Source organism: Xiphophorus couchianus, chromosome 18, assembly GCF_001444195.1.
Source record: "Xiphophorus couchianus chromosome 18, X_couchianus-1.0, whole genome shotgun sequence".
Taxonomy (NCBI): Eukaryota; Metazoa; Chordata; class Actinopteri; order Cyprinodontiformes; family Poeciliidae; genus Xiphophorus; species Xiphophorus couchianus.
In genome coordinates, this window is record NC_040245.1 from 3129447 (window position 1) to 3156529 (window position 27083).

General features: G+C 38.2%; 1 protein-coding gene across 3 annotated transcripts in view; it reads left to right on the top strand.

The window, feature by feature from the left end:
* The first annotated feature begins 4934 nt into the window (after positions 1–4934).
* Positions 4935–27083, top strand: part of nova2 (NOVA alternative splicing regulator 2) — a 93722-nt gene continuing 71573 nt past the window's right edge. The window contains exons 1-2 of one of the 3 annotated variants that reach the window (XM_027999492.1): positions 4935–4996; positions 12007–12075. In XM_027999492.1, the coding sequence (XP_027855293.1) occupies positions 4975–4996; positions 12007–12075 (91 nt within the window). In that variant the 5' untranslated portion in view covers positions 4935–4974. Of the gene's footprint in view, positions 4997–7316; positions 8185–12006; positions 12076–27083 lie in introns of those variants that run through there. The other 2 variants (XM_027999490.1, XM_027999491.1) reach the window with 2 other exon arrangements.

Genomic DNA, 27083 nt, shown 5'->3' on the forward strand with positions numbered 1-27083 from the left:
CTGTTTTCACACCTGACAGTGCGGTATGATTGGTTTGATTGGGGGTGACAATTGCAACATTTTCTACATTTTCAGCTGCTGTGGTTCATTTTCACACTACACTGTGTCAAACAATCCAAGCTATATGAAAAACCTGTTCTCCTCCTCGCCTGTGGTGGCGCTGCAACAAGAACCACTAACTGAAATGACACAAAAACCGCAGAAGAAGACATTGAGCGCGACTTTGTTCTTCACAAAATGTAAGCAAAAATGGAGTTAGCGGTTGTAGGATTTCTTTTTTGCCTTTGGTAAAAAACCACGAGCCATTCCTCCTGCTAGTGCTTCGCTAGCATGTTTGTTTTGGTTGTATTTATCCAGAATGCACTGTACTTACTTAAAATAAGCCCCCATTTCTTGCTAAAATATTACTTTTAAGATAGTTTTGCCTTATTTAAAGTGTACTAAGATATTTGCACTAAAAGCTAGACCAAAAACACTTGGTAAGATTTTGTGTTTTTGCAGTGCAAACTGATTTGTGTCAGTCACAGAAATATTCGGTGTTCTTTAAAAATATCTGACTCACCAATCACAGTCTAAAAATAAAACATCTGCCCACTCTAAAAGTAAAGTCTTACTAAAACGCCTCAGCTGTAATCCATTCTGCCTCCTTGCTGTCAGGTCGTCTCAGTTTCACACACAAATCTTCGGTCAGGTGGCAGAACCCAAAATAAAGAGGAGCGCGTCACATCAGGCCGCCTCCAGTCTCACTGAGTGGCTCAGCCTCCTACTTGACATTGATTTTTTTCTATTGATTTTTGCCATATAATTTAATGAGTTCCTGGCTGAGGACAATTATGAAGAAGTTGAAGCTACAGAGAGAAAAGTTCTTACTTAAATACTTTTTAAAGGTGATTTTACTTTGTTTTTTTAAGGTCATGTGATGTATGTAGAGGTAGAGTTGAATAGTAACTAGTTACATTTACTTGAGTAACTTTAAAAAACTTTTAGGAGTATTTTACTACGCTGTACTTTGAGTAGTTCTAGTTCCACTGGTAGAATATTCCACTGCGCTGTTACCTAGCAACCCCAGCCAAGCCCAGCCCGTAACCTAGCAACCCAGTTCTAGTTCCATTGGCAGATTATTTCACTTATAACATGGGGAAAATGTCTTAAGGCAGAGTTGGATAGTAACTAGCTACTATTACGTAAGTAAGGTTTTGGTAAAAAATTTACTTTTAGGAGTATTTTTACTTTTATTATGAAGTATTTCTACTCTTACTTGAGTAAAATTTCTGGATTTTTCTTCCCACTGAGCGGAAAACAAACATGTTTTAATCATAAATTCATCAGACACAGAAACACACCCGCAGTTTTTGTTAAAGTTTCAGAAGTTTTTTTTTTATGAAAGAAACTGATTTAAAAAAAAATTTTATTTAGTCTGATTTTTTTATTTTGTAATTATGTCATTTATATAAATAATTTTGATCTTTAAAATACCAAAATGTCCACATAACTTTATATCACAAGTGTCAAACTCGAGGCCCAGGGGCCAAATCTGGCCCGCCGTAGCGTTTAATGTGGCCCTGCAGACTCCAGATTACATCAGTCAGTCCCTCCAGTTTATAACAAATCTGCAAAACTCACACAAAATCAACAGATCCCCACATTGTTTTCTGATTTTTACTAATATTTCTCAAAATTGTCCAGAAACATTGGGTTCAAGTGACTCCTGCCTCAGCTTTACTTGAAAATCCACGATCGATACGACAATTAATAAAAAGTCACATTTAACATCACACATTCGCGAAAATATGGTGAAAATTTCTTCCAAATGCTTCTAAATTAGTGCCACAAAATCTGACAGAAACACAAAACAATCAAAAAATCCTGCATGGACTGATTAATGTGAAAAGATAGTTAAGATTAATTTTAAGAAAAACTTGTTGAATGCTGAAACAAGCAGCTATTTATTAGTATTTTAACAGTTTACTGGGTTTTATTAATACAATCTGGCCCAAGTGGCCCTTTAAGAACATTCAGATTTTTTTATTTGGCCCAAAATGAAAATGAGTTTGATGCCTCTGCCTTATATTTTGTCTGTCTGATTATGTAATTTTTAAATATTAAATTATTGATAAGTTAATCAGTTACTCTGTACTTTTATTTGAGTAAAAATATTTTGAAGTGGTGCTGCTCTTACTTGAGAGAAATATTTGGGCAACAGAAAACAGAAACTAGAGTTTCCATCCCAGTGTTTGACCACCAGATGGCGCCAGCAGCCCTCAGTTGTTTAGTCATAACAGCTGATTTTTGTTTACACCCTGAATATCCATATAGCTCACAGGTCTCAAACTCCAGTCCTGCAGAGCCGCTGTCCTGCAACTTTTAGTTGTGCCTCTGCTGCACCACCTGAATAGAATAATTAGGTCATTAGCAGGACTATGGAGAATTGACCTACACAAGGAGGAGGTAATTAAGCCATTTCGTTCCAGCGTTTTGTACCTGTGGCACATCTAAAAACTGCAGGACGCCGGCCCTTGAGGACTGGACTTTGACACCCCTGATCCAGCTGCTGCGGATCCCTTATGTTATCAAATTGCAGGGATCACAAGTTCAGGAGGATTTACTCCCAGCATTTCCTACCGGAGAGGAAACTACAAACACAACAAGACAGATTCTGGCACGAAGCGTTGGAAATGTTGAATCTCATCACTCTTTTGAAATATTTTGGTGACTTAACTGGGAATTCCAGCGTCGGCTTCCAAAATGAAAGATCGATTACTTGGGGAGCGTCCTCTCGCTGATTATTTCCATGAGCAGGAAGTTCATGTGAAACCCTGGAGAACATTTGCTGTTGGACTAACTGAAGCTTTCTGAAAACAGATTACGGCATAGTGGGAAAACTGACTTGTTTACTGGAGACTTTCCCTCCAGTCAGCGGCGCCGCTATCGGGGCGCCATGCTACGGGGGCGCCAAAATATGGTGGAATAATAATTATCTCTAGTCCTCATTTTCTGTATTTGACAGCTATGATGAGTTTGTATACACCTCAGAAAGTATTAGCTTTATTGTAGTTAAATTTAACAAACTAAATAAGGAAAACTGAAATTAAGAAAACATTTTCTATAACTGAAATATATAAAAATGGTAATTAATGGGGAAACACTAAATCTAACTGGAATTGTGTGTTTATAAAACTAAAATGTTTCTATTTTACTTTTATATTTCTTTTATATTTCTATTTATTAGCCTCTCAAACTGATGTGATTTTTTTTCCCGCCACATAAGCAGTTTACGTCAGCTGGCAGCAAATCACGGCGCTCCGTACGCCCCCTGGTGGCGACGCTACGCCAGAGTCAGTTGGTTGTTCAACAGAAAATTTATCATTTTTTTGTGTTCGTTACCGAATCAATATACGCATAATCACATTATATATAAGTATTAAAAATTATGAAAAAGCTAAAACTACTACTCAGAGTTGGGTAGTAACTAGTTACATTTACTCAGTTACTTTTACTTGAGTAACCTTTTTGAAAAAATTTACTTTTAGGAGTATTTTTACTATGTTGCACTTTAAGTAATTTCATTATGAAGTATTTCTACTCGAGTAAAAGTTTTGGATTTTCTACCCACTGAATGAAAAACAAATGTTTTAATCAGAAATTCACCAGACACAGAGCTTCATAAGGTTTTTATTGAGAGAAACTGATTTGGAAACATTTTCATTTATTTTTTTGCTACTTATTTGAATTATTGCCATTTTTGTCTTTAAAATACCAAACTTTCCACTTAACTTTATATTTTGGTAAGTTTGATGATGTAATTTTTAAATATTAAATGACTGATAATTTGATCTTACTACTAGAGTAGACTTTTTACCAAATACTTTTTTACTCTTACTTGAGTAAATTCTTGGACGGATACTTTACTTTTACTTCTTGAGTAAAAATATGTTGAAGTAGTGCTACTTATACTTTTGTACAATTTTTGGCTACGCTACTAATCTCTGCTACAGCTATAACTCATAAAAACGAATCTAAAACAAAACCATATTTATCTAATATTTAACTAATGAGACAAACTAAACTATAATGAAAACCAGGGAACTAGATAGGGCGCCACTCTAGAGAGGGCGCCAAAACAGGCGGAATAATAATTTCTAGTCTGCATTTTCTGTATTTAGCTGTTTGCGCGTATTCTGTGTCAGAAAGTACTTGGTATTTCCAGTGTTTGCATGTTGTGCGGGTCCCTAAACGCATCCTGTCGCCAAAAGCGCAAATCTCTCCCTAACATCTGCTTGTAGCTGCAGCCTAATAAAAAACTAAAGAATGCTGCAGCGCTGTGCGCTTTACAGCTTGCTTCACTTTTTCCATGTGGATGAACCGGCCTTGTGGGATCCTCACAACTCCAACAGAAAAAGATTTGGTCCCGGCGCCAAATGCATAAATGCGTGAGTCAAAGTTCAGAGCGCAAACGGTGGACAGTGTGCGGTGGCGCAGCCAGGTAGCCGCGGCCTTCCGCCCGCTACGCTGCGGCGTGGCAAATCCAGCTGCCTTGGATTTGCCACGTATTCCCAGAGCTGGAGAGAGACCCGGCAGTGTGCTTATCATGGCGATGCGAAATGGTGTGTGTGTGTGTGTGTGTGTGTGTGTGTGTGTGTGTGTGTGTGTGTGTGTGTAGGACAATGTCACCTTGACTGCAATGAACAGGAGGCATCACTGAGGAACATCTGTAGAGCTGATCACCGACCGGACACAGAAAGGGAAGAGCTGGGGGTATTTCTGAGTGTTGGGGTGTGTGTGTGTGTGTGTGTGTGTGTGTGTGTGTGTGTGTGTGTGAGAGAGAGAGAGAGAGAGAGAGAGAAAGCGAGAGGGAATATGTGAAATGTGTGTTTGTGAGAGAGAGAGGAAGGAAGAGAGGGAGAAACTCTGAGGCGGGTGTTGCTCTCTGAGAGCTCACAGCGCCGGAGGATCCCTCTGCAGAGCGACGCAGCGATGTCAGCGGCGGCGCACACAGGTGGGTCATACGGCAACCGGAAGCAGAGGGAGGGGGGAGAACAGGTGATGCACGAAACCCATCCGGACAATCAAAACCACATCATTCATTTCCACGTCTTCGTGTTTCTGCATGGCGCTGATTTTAGTTTAGTTCAGTTTTTTTTTTTTTTTTTTTGCACCCTGATATTATATATGGGTCAACAAACAAACGTTCTCCTTTTTCCGTCTTTATTCATCATAAAAAAATTAGTTTTATTTTTCAACTTGAACAAACTTCTACGCAGCAAAGCCTAAAATCTCTCCTGTAAGTTTGTCTGAAGTTCCTCTGAGCCTGACCTCCTGTGATCGCGTTTTTGTTTTTGTTTTGTGGCGCGTTTCGGTTCCAAACGCTCAACCTCTCCGTCACGTGACCACGTGACCTCCGACTCCTCCACCCCCCACCTCGCGACAGGACGGATATATCGCTGCTCTGATATTTTCATCGGAGAAACGAGGCTTCAGCCAATCACGTCGCTCTGGAGGCGTCGCTCTGTTCTCCTCGGGATGCGTTCACGTGTCGTCGGAATTCAGAAACTTGATAACAGACTCACAAATTTCTATATCTATCTATCTATCTATCTATATCTATCTATCATACGATTTAAAAAGTATTTTTAGTTTATTTTTAAACTGTTATTTACTTGTTCTTGTTTCCTATTTGCATAAAATATTACATCAGAAGCTGCGTTTCCATTAGAAATGTGCACAAAGCTTTTCAATATTCTGCTAAAGTCAAAGAACAAAAACACAATTTTGCCATTTTGGTTTTTCCATTAAATAAGAAACACAATCAAAGTCTCACGTGAATACATTTGTTCAGATTGTTTAAAAAAAATGTGCAGCGTCATCATCCTCCTTCCACTTCCTGTCGTCTTTTTCGGCATTTCCGCTAGTAGCAACATCCGGTTGTTGACTCGTTAGCAAGCTTTTTCCTCCTTGTCTCTGACTAGTCAGCAGTTTTCCTCATGAACTCATAATGACGTAAAAAGTATTTTAATATTAATTATTTTATTGGTCTTTAATAACTATAAAAACTTTTCTTTATAGAAAGAAAAAAATATTTGATAGAAAATTGCTTCATGATCCTGTACAAGCAGCAGTTATCCTTGTTTTTGTTTTGTACCACTTTTTCCTTCCACTCAACTTCCCCCTTCTATTTCTATAGAAGTATAAAAAGTATACTTTCTATTTTTAATAGAAAGTATACTTTTTATACTGTAATAGAAAATATAAAGACTTTCTAAAAGGAAGGACAGCAACTTTCTTTTATAGAAAGAAAAATCGTTTGTAGGATTGTTTCATAAGATCTGCAGTTGGTTTTGTTTTGTACCACACTTTTTCCTTCCACTCAATTTTCCTCTTCCATTTGGAAACAATCTACAAACAGTTTTCAAAGGTTGGCAAGGTTCTGACTTGCCAACCTTTCACTGACATGTCAGGAGGTTTCACCATGATTGTATAACTAATAAGAAAATATTTTAATATTATTTTTATTGGTCTTTTGAAAGTTTTTATTCTTTACTTTCATAAATATAAAATTGTTCTTTTATATAAGGAAACGAAGTCATCTTTTATAGGATTGTTTCATGATCCTCTAAAAGTGGCAGTCATCTTGTTGTTTTTCATAACATACTTTTTCCTTCCACTCAACTTTCCAGTTTGATTTGGAAACTATAGTCTTCAAACAACTAAATTGTTTAATGACATTTTCTGACTTTCCATCTTGTCGCTGACAAGTCAGCAGGTTTCCCCATGACTGTGTGACTCATAAGGACATAAAAAAGATATTTTAATATTAATTATTTTTATTGTTCTTAAGAAGGTTTTTATAGTGTCATAAGTATAGCAACTTTCTTTTATAAAACGAAAGTAAAAAACTCTCATGGGCTTGTTTCATAATCCTATAAAAGTTGCAGTTATTTTTTTTCTAACACACGTTTTCCTTCCACTAAACTTTCCTCCTCCATTTGGAAACAATAGTCTATGGTAATCACCTTTTTCTTTTGTGCTGCCTTCAGTAAGTCAGCAGGCTATTTTCTTCTAATTTAAGTTAATCGAGGTGTAATTTAGTGAATCGATTTCAACTTAAATTTCTGAAGTAAATAAACCTTGTCATGATCTTCTAACTAGTTATTTAAAAAGTCAATCTTTACCTAAACACACCTGATGTTTTGAGCTTTAACCCGACTGATGGCGTGTTTCTTATCAAAAAGTGGGAGTTTTTAGAGGGGGTGGGATTCGGGATTTCCGAGCCGCCGTGAACGCATCATCAGGCCCAGTGTCGTCAGCCGCTTCCCTGCGCCTCCTCCAGCAGCCAGTCAGAGGAGGGATGCTCTGAACGCGAGACTGCAGCATCTTCACCGAGTCAGCCGAACCGCACGCCTCTTTCTCCGCGTCTTCCTGCAGCTCCGGACCCGCGCCGCCCGCCGACACCCCGGGGTGTCTTCATCCGCGCCTCCTGGAGCCAGGACCGGACAACCGCACTGAGATTACGCTCGGATTTTCCTCCTTTGTTTTTTCATATTATCACAACAACCCCGATTGTTTTTCTTTTTTGTTTGTTTGTTTTGTTTCTGCCTTTGTTTTTCTTGTTTTCTTCATTGTTCGCGGAGGAGCGCCACCATCCGGAATGACACACATATCGTAGCCCGCATATCTGAAGGTTCTTGGAAGAGAAAGTATTTTTTATTATTATTATTTTTATTGTTATAATTTTCCCGCAGGAAGCGGATCCGGTGGATTTTTGTTTCCATCTTTCCGTCGCTGCGCAGCATCTCTCAACCTGCGCCGTCCGTAAGAAAAAGGCGTATTTCCCCCATTCTTAAAGCGATCTCGCTTTCTCCCAGGACTCATCTGCACGGCTGCGCTGCGTACAGACCAGCGGAGAAAGGGAGGAAGAAGAAAAAAAACAAAAAACACACACACACCACATACACACACACACACACCACACGCACGGACGGGGGATTTAAGCGCAGACGCAGCTTAAGCATCCAAGAGCGAGCTCGAAAATGATGGCCGGCGGAGCTGTGCAGCAAAACGGCATTTTCTCAAGTCCCCACCATCACAGTCAGCAGCCGCACATGGAGTCCGACCCCCCGGATTCGCGTAAAAGACCCCTGGAGACCCCGACGGAGGCCAGCAGCACCAAGCGCACAAACACGGGAGGTAAGAGCAGAGATGGGGATGCTGGCTGGACGGGAGAGCCGCGGCTGAACCGAAACGCAGGTTGATTCTAAGAAATGGATAAAAAACTTAGCGGGAGGGGAAAAAAACGCTATAAATTGAGAGGAGTTGTTTTTACCCGCGCCCTCATGAGCGGCGATCATTTCCCATCAGCAGTAAAATAATCACGGGTCGCCGCTTGTGATGGGAAGGAAACAATGAAGCGCGCAGGGATTTGGAGGGAAGCCTTCGTCTTTCTCCTCCTTCCTTCCTTCCTTCCTGCGCACGATTCAGCCTCTATTTTTATTTATCTTTTTTGTCATATTACATAAATGATCGCGTTTGGAGAAATCCGGCCGCCATGCTGGATGCGATGTGAAGGATGTAAACAAGTGAAAGCCAGCGGGCAGGCAGCCCGGTCAGGGTCTCATCCCTTCGCGGATGACCTTGTGCTAATCTCCCGCATCAGCCTCCATCGCCGCGCCGTTTGCGCGGTTACACAAGCGGCTTGACGGGAGCCGCAGGCCTGCGAAAAACAAGCGGAGCCCGGTTCAGACTGCGACACTCCGGGCTCTGCTGTCGCTCAGACTGCGGGAGTGCTTGTGTTTTTTTGTTATTTTTTATTTTTCGGCTGCCGTTTTTAACATTCAGATGATGTTTCTTCATTATCCTCCAAGCTAGATGATCACCACATTTGGTTTTTGTTTACATGCTGTCATGCGCCGAGCATCCCCATCACCATCAGTAGCATAAACTGGCCATGCACCCCCCACCTACCCGCTCCATCAATGCACTTTGAATAGACTCCTCCATTCAGCGCACAGGTGGAAGTGTTCCTTTAAATATGCTGACCAATATGAAGGACAGTTAAAGGGACAGTCATACTTTTCAAAATAAAAAAATGCGCAGATTCTTTAAAATGTCCTGCAGGTTCTCAGGTAGGATTTGTAATCCTAAACGCAACAAAGAATGAAGGAATAACAAGTTATGCTTCACTTTAGTCAGATTTTTTACAAATGCGTCAAAAGAATGTGAATAAAGAATACTGGAAGTTCTTGGTTCTTCTTTTGGTAAACAACATCTTACCTGTAGAAGATAACCATCTTGAAGTCTTTATTTAATAGAAATCCAGATAAGTTGATCTTTGGGGCTAAAGCTAATGCTTGGACCAAATCGTATTTCTTCTGTTTCTAATTAACTCCACTGTTGGAAACGTTTTATAAATGTTTAGGCTATCATGATGTTCATATTGGCTAGAAACTCCTGATTATTTTCATGTCAAACGTTAGGAGGAGGTTGTTTTATTACATTTGTCCTTTTCTGACTGGAATTTCCTTTATGTCTTCCGTTCTACATCCTCGTTCCTCATGGGAAGAGAATTGGTGTTACACCTCCTCCTACTTACAGTTTTGTAATTAATTTTTGTAAACATTTCTCTGTAAAGGTTAAAAAAAGTCTCAGGAGGATGAAACTTTGCTTTGTTTTTCGTTCCTCAGATTAGCCGTTAGCTTAGCTTTAGCCTCTAAACACCAACAGATCTGGATTATATAATATAATAAAATCTGCTGGAGGTAAGATATTAACTGCTGGCAGACTTCCCCAGTCCAACATAAAAACATGAGCCATCCCTTTATTATGCTAGCATAAATTTAAACTGTGAAAGGTACGCACAGTACCTGCTAAGCTAATTCAGACTTTATGTATTTTGTGCAGATTTCACAGGAAAGCACTTCAGATTACAATAAAAAACCGCCTGAGGATTCTGGGAGATTTACTGAATCTGTGCAAGACATTAAAATAAAATGTTCCTGCAACGTCTAAAATGATCATTTTTATGTTAATTCAAGAAGCAAGGCATGAAATTCAGACACCTCCAGTAAAAATACACTGCAAAAACACAAAATCTTACCAAGTAAGTTTGGTCTAGTTTCTAGCGCAAATATCTCAGTACACTTGAAATAAGACTAACTTAAAAATTACTTTTCAGGAAGATATAGAGGTTTGATTTAAGTAAATAATTCCCTTTTATTGATGAAAAAGTACTTAATCCACTGTTATAAATAAAATAATTTCCCAATGGATAAAGAACATTTCATTAATATAAAGGAATTGTTTACTAAAAACAAGCCTTCATATCTTGATAAAATTTTGCGCAATTTTTTTATCATTTTTTGATAAAAAGTTACTTCTAAGCTAATTTGTCTTATTTCAAGTGTACTAAGATATTTGCACTCTAGAAACTAGATCAAAAATACTTGGTAAGGTTTTGTTTTTGCAGTGTAGCACATGTTTCATGATTATTATAGAAAAAAACATGAATGAAATGATCTTATAAATACAGCAAACAGGTTAATTATTCTTACTGCTGCTAAAATATCACAACAAATTGATTATTACAGTAACACACAATAAATTATGTAGCATTTTTCAAAGTGAGCTAGCTAACGTAGCGTAATTTGTTGCTGTTCTCTTTTTTATAGTGCAACTCAAGAACAAAAACATGAAGTAAACATTTCCAAAAGGCTAAGTCTGATGTTTCTGCCTAATTTAACAGACTCTGAAATTGTGGGGAAGAACAGTAACCGACCTACAACACCCCCACCGTCCGCCATCTTGGCTAACATCAGTCCACCTGAGGAGGGCTGAGCGTCAGGTTAGCCGGCGGTGTTTAACTACAGATCGATGCAGCACTCAGAGCAGCAGGCTGCATGTAAAAACCCACAGCCGGGGCCCTGGGGACGCTTCGGCTGCCTGCGCAACACTCCGCCGGCGTGTGCATTTAGACAAATGAAAAGCTTGGGATGATGATGACTTTTACTCAGGCAGAGAGGACGCCTGCACCACAGCCAGACAACCACATGCTTAAGACTAGCAGCAAGCAGGAGGCGGAGCCTAAACCAGCAAAACACACAATTTTACCAAGGATTTTTGGTCCAGTTTCTAGTAAAAATACTTGAAATAAAACAAAAATAGCTTACATTTTAATTAAACTGTTAATTATTGACTTAAAACAAACTTATTTAACTTGCTGAGAAGTTATTTTTAAGTCATTTTCGTGTAGCAGGACATTTGATGATGACTTTTACTCAGGCAGAAAGGACGCCTAAACCTCAGCCACATGTTTAAGGCTAGCAGGAGGCGGAGCTTAAATCGGCAAAAACACACAATTTTACCAAGTAAACATGTCAATTTACTCCAATTAAGATAAATCTAACTTAAAATGAACGTCTCAGGAAAATATATGAGTTTGTTAAGTCAATAATTTTTGCTTACAGATTTCAAAAAAAGCAGAAATGTTTTCCTTTTTAAGTGAAAAAATCTGCAATTGGAACTATTATTCAAAGTTTATCAACTTAAAACAAGCTTGTTTATTTTATAAATATCTTAGTACACTTGAACTAAGTCGAAATGACTAAAAGTTTGTCAATAATTCTTAAATTCTAGTTCAACTGGCAGATTTTATCCTTTCAAGAAGGAAAAAGTTCTCGTTATAAGCTTTTTAAAAAATTATATGCGATAATTATTGCCTTAAAACAAACTTTTGAGTCATTTTTGTCTTATTTCAAGTGTAAGACAAAATGCTTGGTAATATTTTGTGTTTCTTTCCTGTGTTGTACAAATGTTTTGTGCCTCATTTCACTGCGATCAGCCCAGATCAGGGCTTAATGTGACACAAAGTGAGCTTCTGGTTCTGATGGAATAGGTGACCCAGCGCTGGTTTTCCTGTCTCAGGCTGCAGATTTAAAGTTAGATGATTCTGGTTGTTTCTCTGAATGATTAGTTCACGCCACACACTCCCCACCCCTGTGCTTCCTCTCTCTGTAGTGGCCTTCCTGCAGCCCCTATTTGAATCTGAAGGCATTGTTTACCCTCAACAAGAAACTGAGACTCCTGGTAAGACAGACTTTGATTTTGATCTTCTACCTTCTTCTTTTCTTTTGTTGTTTTTAATAGTTTTTACTGCTAACCCTGCAACACGGCTAATGTTTCTGTTTTTCCTGAAGGCGAATTTCAAACAGAGTTCAAACAATTAGGATCTTTTAACAGAGACAGTTAAACAGGACCTTCATTCTTTTCATTGCTCAGAGTAATGCATGGTGGTATTGTTTATATTGTATGTTTTCAGCTCCATAACATCCATTGCCATGCTTTTTTAAACGCAGATCCAGTGTTTGTTTTTGTTTCATGATGTTCAACATAACTGCACAGATGACTGCTGATGACCTTTGACCTCATGCTGGCCATATCATCTGCTGATGTGTTGTTGAAATGTTCATTTTCGGTTCATTTTGCGGTCGGGATGAATTTAAAAGTCGCGTTTTGCGTTTTTAATTTGCAGAGGCAGAACTGAAACGCGCACCGATCAGACTGAGACCGGCCAAAACCGATTTCTGGTTTTGCTCTAATACGTCTGATTGTGACTGACTATTTTAAGATGGAAATGTGCTGCAGGTTTTCTCAAAGGCGGAAAAGAAGATTATTATTTCTATTCCCTTCATCTGATTTTTCTTAAACTGAAAGAAAAAAAGCATTGAAGTGCCTGGTGTATTTATGGATCACAAACTGTTAGGAATTCATACTTATGATATGTTTAATATTAACATTTTTAATTTGTTTTCCCATATTGTACTTGTATGTCAGTAGCGGAAAACGTTGTCCGTTGATGTAGAAAGAACACAATTTTGCTATTGTGGCGTTTCCTTTAAATAAGAAACACAATTAGAAATCCCACATGAATATGTTTCTTCATGCGATTTGTTAAAAACGACTTCCTGTTGTCGCCTTCTTCGTCGTTTCCGCCTGTAGTAACATCCGGCTGTTGATCATGTGACTCATGTGACGGGAAAAAAGTGTTTACGTTGCAGTTTAGTGAAATAAACCAATTTACATACTACCAAAAAAGAAGAAAAAAAACTCATATCAGCGTCAAAACTTTTTATCCAAAAACTTGGGCGTGATTACATTAAGCGAGTTCATTTTCAAAATGTCAGAATACTCAGTTTATTTGGTGGATGGAAACGCAGCTTCTCATCAGAGCCAATCATGGGAAAATTGGTTGATTCTGATTGTTGGGGAATAAATCGGTGCATCTTGATTGAGGTTTTAAAACTTTCTAGTTGCAAAAGGGTAAAAATAAACAAAGTAAAGATTTCTCTAAAAGATTCAAGCAAGAAAATCCCAGAATATTCTGCAGGGACGGAATATTTCTGTTTATTTCATTCAATGCTTTTTTACAAAAGACGAAGGCTAATGAGAACAAAAGAATACATGTGTCACAGTGGTTGAAGCTTGATTGAAAATGTGCTTACCTGACAAAAAAAAATAAAAAAATTTTAAAAAGGCGGGTCAGCAGTGAGAGAGCAGAAACGACACCAGACCGCCCCAGCGCCCCATCCCATCAACCCCCAGTTGCTCATAAATCCCAGTTGCTCACCAAAACAGAAAAAGCTGAGGCTGATCTTATAGACGGAAAAGATCAGTGAGTTCGCTCCACATCCCCCACCCCACTGTCAGCCGGCTAATCCGCCGACCCTCCGCCGCTCTTACGTGTTCCCCCCCCCCGCCCGGGCAGCAGGACGCAGCAGGCGCCCGCCACCCGTCCCCCACGCTATTAAAGGAATTCATCATGGAGCGATCAGACGTTTAATCAGCTCACCGTTAATATTTGATCCAGTTTCGCCTGTTGGAACTGAAGGAGCGACAACTTCACTGCAAAAACACAAAAACTGGCCAAGTATTTTCTACTGCAAATAGTGAAAAAAGACAAATTTAACTCATAAGAATCTTTTTAGCAGTAAAAAGGAGTTTGTTTCAAGTAAATAATTCCTTAATATTGATGAAAAAGTTCTAGCTCCACTGGTAGAATATTCCACTGCACCGTTACCTAGCAACACCAGCCAAGCCCAATCCGTCACCTAGCAACCAATTTCTAGTTCTACTGGCAGATTATTTCACTAAACATAAACAAAATATGTTAACCTTTTTGAATTTTGCACATGAAAATGAACCAAAACTACTACTATAATTAATAAACCATATTTAACTAATAAAAAGTAGCAAAACTAACTGAATTATACCAACAAAAAAATCATAATGAGTAAAAATTAACTATAAAGAAAAACCCAAAACTATTATAACCCTGGTCAGGAAGTAGACAAGGAATTAAAAGTAAAAATTTAATATATTAATGAATGAAAAAGACTTGATAATTTGATGAGTTTATAATTTTCTGCACCAGTTCCAGTAAATACCCAAGAGAAGATGTTATTCTTTAAAACTCGTATTCAGTTATTATTGAACAACCAACTGACTCTGGCATTTTCTCCCAACTTTTGCGGCTGCCATCTTGTGGACTAGCGTAGCATAGCCGCTAGTAGCATAGCCACTGTCGATGTAAAAAAAATCAATTTCACATCAGTTCAAAAGGCTGAATAATAGAGTCATAAGCATAAAAACAAAGGATATTATATCCATAACTTCAACATGTTTTAGTTAGTTTTATAAACACACAATGTTCTAGTTAGTCATCGTTTCACCCATTAATTAGTTAACAAAAATGTTTTCTCAATTTCACTTTTTGTTACTTTGTTAGTTTTAGTTAACTGGAATAACCTCAGTTCTGACCTATTTCCCATCATGCTTAGGGCACGATCTCACCCAGAAGACACTAGAAAGCTAGCAGAAAGCATTAGCATTAGCCTTTTAGCTGCAGAACCTTACACTTCCCGCCGGCAGTCCGGAGCTTTAAAACAAATGTAGGTTTTAGGTAGAAAAAACAGCTTGCATAAGCCTTTAAAAACTCTTATGTAACACAAAATGCTTCCTTTTTTTCATTTTAATTTCAGGAATTGAACATTTTATGTGACTGAATCCAAGTTTAACGTCTGAATTTTGAGGTTATTAAACTGATTAGGGATCAGGTTTTTGTACATATTCCCAGCCCTGCGCTTACTTTTTCTATTTAATTATTTCAGTCTGTACGTCTGCTCTCCGTCCTCTAAGATATAGTGCATTCATTTAGTAAATGGACGGGCTGGCTGTTGTTGGGAAGAAAGAGGCTGCGACCTTGAAACGCCCTTGCCAAGTGACAGACTGAAGGTTTCTGCATGTGTGAGTCTGTCGCTGTGTTTTATGTCCAACTACCTGCAAAAAGCAGAGCCCAGGTTTAATGAGAGAGATGAAGGGAGGCGTGGAAATGATGGATTAACAGCACACACACACACACTCGATCGTGTTGAGTCCTGGCTGTATGACTTCGGGTCTTTGAAGATATTGATCTTAATTTTATTTTATTTTTTCCTGATGTTCTGCTCTCTCTTGCGCTGGTCTTTGGGGGGTTTTGGCAGCCATTTTCACATTGATCCAACTTTTTAACATTAAGTAAATTTGTAGTAATCAACATGATTAAGGCAATACAAGGCAACACATACACTGCAAAAACAAAATCTTTCCGAGTATTTTTGGTCCAAATATCTTAGTTCTCTTGAAAAGAGATCAAATTAACTTACAAGTAACTTTTTATCAAGACGTAGGAGTTTGTTTTGAATAAATAATCCATAGATATCAATGAAAAAGGAAAGTACTGCATGTAACAAGACATTTTTCCCTTGTTATAAGTGAAATAATCTGCCAGTGGAACCGGAACTTGGTTGCTAGGTTACGGGCTGGGGTTGCTAGGTAACGGCAGAGTGCACTACTTTACCAATGGAAGTATAACTTTTTCATAAATATTCAGGAGTTACTGAAAATAAGCCTATATACTTCTTGCTAAAAAGTTAATTGTAAGTTAATTTTGTCTTATTTCAAGTGTATTTAGATATTTGCACTTGGTAGGATTTAGTTTTTTTGCAGTGTATACAGATTCGTAGAAAGATATATGGTAATGTCTTCAGTCTGGTGTTTTGGTCTCAACTGGCCATTTCCTGTTTACAGAGACTTCATAATTAATTTTATTTATTGTTTTACAATTTGGATATTTGAAATGTCTTCCAGTTCCAGTGTTAAATATTCATTAAAATTTAAAGTTTATCACTCAAAAATGGTCTCAAAATGACAATATTATCGTTTATCGCAATAACATCTGGGCCAATTTATTGTCTGGCTAAATTTGTCATGACAGGCTGGTGGTATTACCTGTGAATATGTGGTAATTACATGATAATTACATGTCTAGCAATCGGATATATTGAATTAATTGTACAGTTTGGATCGTTTCGAGGCGTTTCTGTGAACACAAACGCTGCTTTTCCTCTGCGACACGCCTGTTTTCTTCACTCTCTCCTCTTCGTCCACGCTAATCACGCCCTTCCATCCTTTTGTCCGCCGTCGTTGCTGTCGACGACGCTCGCTCGACAACCGTTTCCTAGGCCGATCGATGATAAAGCCACCATCGGCAGCAACATCTTCTCCCTCTCCTCCGTTTCCTCCTCACCGTCTAGCTGTTTTTTAAGCCAATGCGTCAAATTGCAAAAAAAAAAAAAAAAAAAAAACCCGAAGGGATTGAACAGGGTGGGGTGAACAGAGAGGTTGGCGATGTTCTCATGAAAGGAGGGACGCTATTGGCTGAGCAGGCGGTCGGTCAGAGCTGACGGCGGCTAGCAGGCGAGGAGAGCGATGAGGGCGGCCATGAATATGGATGAGGCTGTGATGAAAGAGAGAGGGCGACTGGAAGGACCCCCCGCCTCCGAAACGCTCCCAACAATACCGATTCTCACACTCGCAGAGAAACAAAGTGACCGCGTTAAGCTATTGTTGTTAGCCGCCATGTTTTCCCCCGATTGGCTCGTCCTGCGCCTTTGTTTCAAACTGAAATTATGCAGCAAGATGTTGCTTTTTTTAAAAAAAATGTTGTTCCAACTCAAGTATTCAAAGAATTATTGCAGACAGTGTTAGATGCAGTTCAGTACGGTGGAAGTCAAATAAAACAAGCAAAAATACTCAGTTAAAATTTGACTTCGGACTTTCAAGTTTGTTTGGTCTTTCTGACAATAAGACAGGTGAAAAATTTAAATCTTTTAAAACATAAAAAAGTAGAATAACTGAATCAGCGACGGTAAATGTGAGAAAAGGATGAAGCAGAAACATTTCCTGCTCGCTGTGTTTGTTTCTGAGTGACGAAGGCCGTCTTTTAGAGCGCAGACAGCTGGTCAGAGCCTCACGGCTGGAGAGCTTTGCACTCGCTCTCTTGTGTGTGTGTGTGTGTGTCTGTGGGGGTGTGTGTGTTGGTTTGTGTGTGTGTGCGTGCTACCTTCCAACAAAAGACCGGGGGGGGGGGGGGGGGGGGTGTTAGACAAAGCCTGCACACCCCCTTAACTCTCCCTGCTTAAGGGAGATGAATATTTTCCGACTCCCCAGAGCTCCGAGCCGCCATTCCAGAACCTCCTTTCATCAAACCGGATCAACATTTCTTCCTTTTACCCCCCAAAACACGGTTTATTTTCTACATTTATCAAACTGTGATTGCTGCTATTTATGTTTATGTTTGTCTACTTAAATTCGGAGTTGGGTAGTAACTAGTTATATTTAGTCAATTACAATAATTTGAGTAACTTGAAAAAAAATATCACTTATATGAGTATTTTTACTTTTACTAGAGTAATTTTATTATGAATTATTTCTACTCTTGTGTAAAATTTCTGGATTTTCTCCCCACTGAATGAAAAACAAACATGTTTTAACCAGAAATCCACCAGACACAGACACACAGCTGCAGTTTCTGTTAAATTTTTACCGTGCTACTTTTTGTTTTTACTTGTGTAAAATATGTTGAAGTAGTGCTGCTCTTACTTGAGTACAGTTTCTCGCTGCTCTACCCACCTCTGCTCATATTTAACTCCATTTTTGCTGTTTTTATTTGTAAATTTTCATAAAATCCTCCTCACACATCCAAGATGGACGCCTGGAAGTCAAATGTTTGTGAAAAATAACGGTCCAACTCTTTGTACCTCGTTCAGGAACTACATGTGTTAATTTACTAATATGTCAAACAATTTAATAGTAAAAGCTGCATCAACTACAACATGTAGCGACACAACATATGTCATGACAAAAACAATAAATAAATTAATCGCATGATAAAATAAAATTAGTTCAATAATTTCCATTTGCGCGATTTATTGTTTTTCTCTCTTTCTACCAAAAACTGGATGATAAAAGTCTTAACTCCATTTAAATCTTCTTGTTGAAGAAGAATTTTTATTTCAGAAATTTGAATTCAAATGTCATTTTTGTACAAATTTATTTGCCAATTCTATACAAAACAACCAAAGCACCGTTTGTCAACATGCCGGCCCGACCTGTGATATGCTCATTGAAGTACGCCATAAAATGATATGCACTGCAAAAACATAAAACCTTACCAAGTAATTTTGGTTGAATTTCTAGTACAAATATCTTAGTACACTTGAAATAAAACAAGTTTAACTGTTTAAAAATGAAAAAAGACTGGCATGAAGTGAAGACTGTGGATAAAACAAGAAAGGTCTGGTAGTCTTTCAGATATGCTTCAACATTGATGTTTTTCATCCGTATCGTTCTGCCCTCTTTCTACTTAAGTTTTGCCAAATTGTGGAAAAATAAATCCGAAAAGCTGTGCAGTGTGCTTGTGTAGTTAGCTGGTTTGAAACAGAATTAATACTGAAAAAACACAAAATCTTACCAAGTATTTTTAGTCTAGTTTCTAGTTTCTTAGCACACTCCAAATAAGACAAACTAACTTATAACGAGATAGATAGGCTGGTTTTAAGTCAGACACGTCTTAATATTGATAAAGGTTCCGCTGGTAGAATATTCCACTGCGCCGTTACCTAGCAACCTGAGCCACGCCCAGCCCGTTACCTAGCAACCCAGTTGTAGTTCCACTGGCAGATTATTTCACTTATAACATGTGGAAAATGTCTTGTTATAAGTTAAATAATCTGCCAGAGGAACTATAACTAATTTTTCATCTATATTTAGGAATTATTTACTTGAAACAAGTTTTAATATCTTGCTGAAAAGTTACTTGTAATTAAGTTTGATCTTATTTCCATATATTTTCACAGTTGTTCTGTGTTCCTACTATATGTTTAAATTTATTGAGATATACTTATTTATTATTATTTTATTCAATTATTTGCTTTGCCTTTGAGAGTTGCTGCGTTTTAAATTTTGTTGTGCTTTTGTTGTGTACAACAACAACAACAATTCTGATTGTGATATTTATACTAGAAATTCAATCTAAATTACTTGGTAAGGTTTTGTGTTTTTGGTGAAATACTGTTAAAAAGGAAACTATCTTCTTTTTTAAATGTCTCATGCTGGTTTGCGTGAAAGAGGATGAAGTGGAGAATCTGGTGTTGTCCGGCCGCGTTGCCTGGCCTCTGCAGGCCTGAGGACACCAGATCCCAGGATTTGAGCGCTCAATCCCCCCCGACGTTGGCGAGCCTATTCTGGGCCTGCTGGGTCTGCTGGGGGCCTTAGCAACAGATTGGACTGTTTACACATCCAGTTACGTCGTGGTGGAGAAGGATTTATTATTTATTGTAAACAAACGCTGCAGCTCCAGAACCTCATTTTGAATGCGTTTCTTTTTTTTTTTTCCACGGATTTTGCATCTGCTTCGGTTTTGTCTAAACACACACAGTAAGGTGGAGCGCAGTCTCTGCGGACTCGCTCTGAGATCATGCTGTAAGCTCCTTCCATTGATAACCAGCCAGTGGCCTTTTTTTTCCTTTCTTTTTGTGTCTTCTCGTTAAAGGAAGTGTGGGGACTTCCTGCGTCTGTGTGTGTGAGAGACGCTCAGAGGAGTGAAAACAAAGACCCTCGTCGCAGCAGCCGGCAGTGTTGCCAGGTTGGGCTGGAAAAAACCAGCTTTGGGCGGGTTGTTGAAAATTGGGCTGCATTTCACAACATTTGGAGGGTTTTTAGAAAAGCTTAGAGGAAAATTCTCTCAAAGCACAAAACTGTTAATAAAATGCCGTGTTATTGCAATTTTTAGCAGTAGGGGTGCACCGATTGCTGTTTTCTGGCTGATTGCCGATTACGATCTTTAAAAAGCCTGACCTGCCGATTCCAATTTTGGCCGATACAATTTTTTTGAGGACAGTGGCTGATTTTTAAACCTCTGCTTCACATGCAAGTATTGGCTGATTACCAATCTCCCAAAACCAAGGAAATCAGAGCCGATAAATTAATGCAGCTTATCAGTAGGGCTGTCAAGATTAACGTGTTAACACAGGGGTACTCACTTTTTCAGTGAGTACCTACTGTATAAAGTCAAAATGTTCTACCTACTATAAAAATACAAAACATTTATTTATTTATAAATATATTGAAAATAAAGTTATATCTTCCTGGTTCAGCTCCCTCACTTATTTTTACACTTTTTCTTAACTTTAAGAGAAAAATTGAGGCCTAAAAATTGAAGCTAATTCACTAACAAGCTACTTTTGCTGAACTTAGCGGTGTTGTTTGTGCATGCTAAGTGATACAAGTGTCAGAAAAAGTTGTTTCTTCTTTTTGTTATAACAAGTAAAGGAAACATTACCAGCAGCTGTTAAGGCCACTCCATATATCAATAAAGTGACTGGATAAATGATAGGCGGCTGTCATGCAATCTACTCACACCACCTTTATGATCGACTGATAGATCACAATCGACACGTTCAGCACATGTGATTAATCCAAAAATGTTAATGTGTTAATATTACATAGTGCAGATTAATCAAACTACCTATTTTGACCTGAAAACCTCTCACCAGTGGAGGGTTACCGAGGTAGCAGTAGTGCGTTGCCTAGATAACGGGTATCGAAAGGTGAAAGTTTTTCACTCCTGCAACAGAAGTTAGACATTTTTCAGCTTTCTTGTGTTTTGTGTCACGTCTACTTGTACAAACTTCACGTTTTACATGTATGAATTTCACCGGCTGGATGAGAAAAGGCGACTGTCGCCTCATCGCACAGGCTCCATAGGAAATGAACGGAGAGTTTCTAAATGAATATTTTAAACAAAATGGCTTCCCTTAAACCTTCCTGAATATAAAAACCTGTAAAACTGAGAATATTCACATGTTTGGTTTGAGACAGTAAAACAAGTTTTGGAAATGCGGCGGATACAGTGGAGGTTTTTGATATGGGCAGTTGCCCAGGGCGGCATCAGAAAGGGGATAGAACACCCAAGAACTAGAAAATAAAATCTATCTGAACAAGTTTGCTACTACTGGTGTGCATGTGTAGTTTCTGTTGAATACTGGGAGACGACATGACCTGCTTTCTGCGACAAAAAATCTGCAATTTAATTGGTTGGAGTTCGACAGAAGGAGGAAGTTGCACAACTGCGTTCATATTTATATTTTAAGCTTACAAAATTAGTTACAGGACTAGAGTGTGATTAATCTGATTAATTTTTTTAATAGCTCGACAACCTTACTTATTAGTTAATTTGTTTAGAAATCTCTAGAATCTCTCGAACGTGACATCATCAGTGATTAGTCACTGGTTAATCAAGTGTCACTATGTAGTGGTGTTGTAAAACCGAAATCCCAGGGCAACTTCATGATTTAAAAAGACAAAAAACTAAAGTCTCACTTTGTTAAAGTGAATTTCATTAGATTAAATGTTTTGGTTGGTTTTTTTAGGACACTGTCCGTCAGATCTGGCAACCCTGGAGGCAGTTGGGGAACCCACTGAACTGCAGATCTACACAAACACACACGCTGCTCTGTTGCACACCGGTGCTTTAATGTAGTTTCCAGAGCAAATGAGTAATAAGTTTATTTTTATAACCGTGTCACAGTGCATGTATCTGAGGTTCAATTTGGCCACAGGAAATTTGTGACTGGAAAATCTAGTCACAAAGTCGAAGCAAAGTAGGACAGGGATGAAACAATACTGTGACATCAACATGTGTTTCCAGGCAGGCGCCCTGGTTAGCTGTGTTGTGCAGAGTGTGCTGCGTCTTAAGGTGTTTTAAATTAAAGCTTTTGATGACCTAATGGTCGCTTTGACAGTCACTGTTTTCAGCTCTGTGGCATCTGTAGCTGTAAGCAACTTGTGGGTCTGAAAGTTTGATTTATTCTCTGGTGCTTGTTCAGCTTTGAGCGAATGTCTAACAAACAAAAAGCCAAAAACCAAAACCAGCTGCAATAATTGGTACATATCAAAATATACGAAACAGTGGAAGCTGTGATTTGTTTCTTTCAGCTTCTGGTATCTCTCACTGTGAACTTCTTCTTTAAGTGTAACACATTCATTCTTGTTTTCTTTAACAGTTTATTGTTTACTTTGCATGCGAGTCATTAGGCGACTAATACATTAAAAAACAAGTTGTTAAAATGATGCCAAATGCTGAATAACAGGATCAACATCAAACCGGATCAACATTTCTTCCTTTTACCCCCCAAAACACGGTTTATTTTCTACATTTATCAAACTGTGATTGCTGCTATTTATGTTTATGTTTGTCTACTTAAATTCGGAGTTGGGTAGTAACTAGTTATATTTAGTCAATTACAATAATTTGAGTAACTTGAAAAAAAATATCACTTATATGAGTATTTTTACTTTTACTAGAGTAATTTTATTATGAATTATTTCTACTCTTGTGTAAAATTTCTGGATTTTCTCCCCACTGAATGAAAAACAAACATGTTTTAACCAGAAATCCACCAGACACAGACACACAGCTGCAGTTTCTGTTAAATTTTTACCGTGCTACTTTTTGTTTTTACTTGTGTAAAATATGTTGAAGTAGTGCTGCTCTTACTTGAGTACAGTTTCTCGCTGCTCTACCCACCTCTGCTCATATTTAACTCCATTTTTGCTGTTTTTATTTGTAAATTTTCATAAAATCCTCCTCACACATCCAAGATGGACGCCTGGAAGTCAAATGTTTGTGAAAAATAACGGTCCAACTCTTTGTACCTCGTTCAGGAACTACATGTGTTAATTTACTAATATGTCAAACAATTTAATAGTAAAAGCTGCATCAACTACAACATGTAGCGACACAACATATGTCATGACAAAAACAATAAATAAATTAATCGCATGATAAAATAAAATTAGTTCAATAATTTCCATTTGCGCGATTTATTGTTTTTCTCTCTTTCTACCAAAAACTGGATGATAAAAGTCTTAACTCCATTTAAATCTTCTTGTTGAAGAAGAATTTTTATTTCAGAAATTTGAATTCAAATGTCATTTTTGTACAAATTTATTTGCCAATTCTATACAAAACAACCAAAGCACCGTTTGTCAACATGCCGGCCCGACCTGTGATATGCTCATTGAAGTACGCCATAAAATGATATGCACTGCAAAAACATAAAACCTTACCAAGTAATTTTGGTTGAATTTCTAGTACAAATATCTTAGTACACTTGAAATAAAACAAGTTTAACTGTTTAAAAATGAAAAAAGACTGGCATGAAGTGAAGACTGTGGATAAAACAAGAAAGGTCTGGTAGTCTTTCAGATATGCTTCAACATTGATGTTTTTCATCCGTATCGTTCTGCCCTCTTTCTACTTAAGTTTTGCCAAATTGTGGAAAAATAAATCCGAAAAGCTGTGCAGTGTGCTTGTGTAGTTAGCTGGTTTGAAACAGAATTAATACTGAAAAAACACAAAATCTTACCAAGTATTTTTAGTCTAGTTTCTAGTTTCTTAGCACACTCCAAATAAGACAAACTAACTTATAACGAGATAGATAGGCTGGTTTTAAGTCAGACACGTCTTAATATTGATAAAGGTTCCGCTGGTAGAATATTCCACTGCGCCGTTACCTAGCAACCTGAGCCACGCCCAGCCCGTTACCTAGCAACCCAGTTGTAGTTCCACTGGCAGATTATTTCACTTATAACATGTGGAAAATGTCTTGTTATAAGTTAAATAATCTGCCAGAGGAACTATAACTAATTTTTCATCTATATTTAGGAATTATTTACTTGAAACAAGTTTTAATATCTTGCTGAAAAGTTACTTGTAATTAAGTTTGATCTTATTTCCATATATTTTCACAGTTGTTCTGTGTTCCTACTATATGTTTAAATTTATTGAGATATACTTATTTATTATTATTTTATTCAATTATTTGCTTTGCCTTTGAGAGTTGCTGCGTTTTAAATTTTGTTGTGCTTTTGTTGTGTACAACAACAACAACAACAACAATTCTGATTGTGATATTTATACTAGAAATTCAATCTAAATTACTTGGTAAGGTTTTGTGTTTTTGGTGAAATACTGTTAAAAAGGAAACTATCTTCTTTTTTAAATGTCTCATGCTGGTTTGCGTGAAAGAGGATGAAGTGGAGAATCTGGTGTTGTCCGGCCGCGTTGCCTGGCCTCTGCAGGCCTGAGGACACCAGATCCCAGGATTTGAGCGCTCAATCCCCCCCGACGTTGGCGAGCCTATTCTGGGCCTGCTGGGTCTGCTGGGGGCCTTAGCAACAGATTGGACTGTTTACACATCCAGTTACGTCGTGGTGGAGAAGGATTTATTATTTATTGTAAACAAACGCTGCAGCTCCAGAACCTCATTTTGAATGCGTTTCTTTTTTTTTTTTTCCACGGATTTTGCATCTGCTTCGGTTTTGTCTAAACACACACAGTAAGGTGGAGCGCAGTCTCTGCGGACTCGCTCTGAGATCATGCTGTAAGCTCCTTCCATTGATAACCAGCCAGTGGCCTTTTTTTTCCTTTCTTTTTGTGTCTTCTCGTTAAAGGAAGTGTGGGGACTTCCTGCGTCTGTGTGTGTGAGAGACGCTCAGAGGAGTGAAAACAAAGACCCTCGTCGCAGCAGCCGGCAGTGTTGCCAGGTTGGGCTGGAAAAAACCAGCTTTGGGCGGGTTGTTGAAAATTGGGCTGCATTTCACAACATTTGGAGGGTTTTTAGAAAAGCTTAGAGGAAAATTCTCTCAAAGCACAAAACTGTTAATAAAATGCCGTGTTATTGCAATTTTTAGCAGTAGGGGTGCACCGATTGCTGTTTTCTGGCTGATTGCCGATTACGATCTTTAAAAAGCCTGACCTGCCGATTCCAATTTTGGCCGATACAATTTTTTTGAGGACAGTGGCTGATTTTTAAACCTCTGCTTCACATGCAAGTATTGGCTGATTACCAATCTCCCAAAACCAAGGAAATCAGAGCCGATAAATTAATGCAGCTTATCAGTAGGGCTGTCAAGATTAACGTGTTAACACAGGGGTACTCACTTTTTCAGTGAGTACCTACTGTATAAAGTCAAAATGTTCTACCTACTATAAAAATACAAAACATTTATTTATTTATAAATATATTGAAAATAAAGTTATATCTTCCTGGTTCAGCTCCCTCACTTATTTTTACACTTTTTCTTAACTTTAAGAGAAAAATTGAGGCCTAAAAATTGAAGCTAATTCACTAACAAGCTACTTTTGCTGAACTTAGCGGTGTTGTTTGTGCATGCTAAGTGATACAAGTGTCAGAAAAAGTTGTTTCTTCTTTTTGTTATAACAAGTAAAGGAAACATTACCAGCAGCTGTTAAGGCCACTCCATATATCAATAAAGTGACTGGATAAATGATAGGCGGCTGTCATGCAATCTACTCACACCACCTTTATGATCGACTGATAGATCACAATCGACACGTTCAGCACATGTGATTAATCCAAAAATGTTAATGTGTTAATATTACATAGTGCAGATTAATCAAACTACCTATTTTGACCTGAAAACCTCTCACCAGTGGAGGGTTACCGAGGTAGCAGTAGTGCGTTGCCTAGATAACGGGTATCGAAAGGTGAAAGTTTTTCACTCCTGCAACAGAAGTTAGACATTTTTCAGCTTTCTTGTGTTTTGTGTCACGTCTACTTGTACAAACTTCACGTTTTACATGTATGAATTTCACCGGCTGGATGAGAAAAGGCGACTGTCGCCTCATCGCACAGGCTCCATAGGAAATGAACGGAGAGTTTCTAAATGAATATTTTAAACAAAATGGCTTCCCTTAAACCTTCCTGAATATAAAAACCTGTAAAACTGAGAATATTCACATGTTTGGTTTGAGACAGTAAAACAAGTTTTGGAAATGCGGCGGATACAGTGGAGGTTTTTGATATGGGCAGTTGCCCAGGGCGGCATCAGAAAGGGGATAGAACACCCAAGAACTAGAAAATAAAATCTATCTGAACAAGTTTGCTACTACTGGTGTGCATGTGTAGTTTCTGTTGAATACTGGGAGACGACATGACCTGCTTTCTGCGACAAAAAATCTGCAATTTAATTGGTTGGAGTTCGACAGAAGGAGGAAGTTGCACAACTGCGTTCATATTTATATTTTAAGCTTACAAAATTAGTTACAGGACTAGAGTGTGATTAATCTGATTAATTTTTTTAATAGCTCGACAACCTTACTTATTAGTTAATTTGTTTAGAAATCTCTAGAATCTCTCGAACGTGACATCATCAGTGATTAGTCACTGGTTAATCAAGTGTCACTATGTAGTGGTGTTGTAAAACCGAAATCCCAGGGCAACTTCATGATTTAAAAAGACAAAAAACTAAAGTCTCACTTTGTTAAAGTGAATTTCATTAGATTAAATGTTTTGGTTGGTTTTTTTAGGACACTGTCCGTCAGATCTGGCAACCCTGGAGGCAGTTGGGGAACCCACTGAACTGCAGATCTACACAAACACACACGCTGCTCTGTTGCACACCGGTGCTTTAATGTAGTTTCCAGAGCAAATGAGTAATAAGTTTATTTTTATAACCGTGTCACAGTGCATGTATCTGAGGTTCAATTTGGCCACAGGAAATTTGTGACTGGAAAATCTAGTCACAAAGTCGAAGCAAAGTAGGACAGGGATGAAACAATACTGTGACATCAACATGTGTTTCCAGGCAGGCGCCCTGGTTAGCTGTGTTGTGCAGAGTGTGCTGCGTCT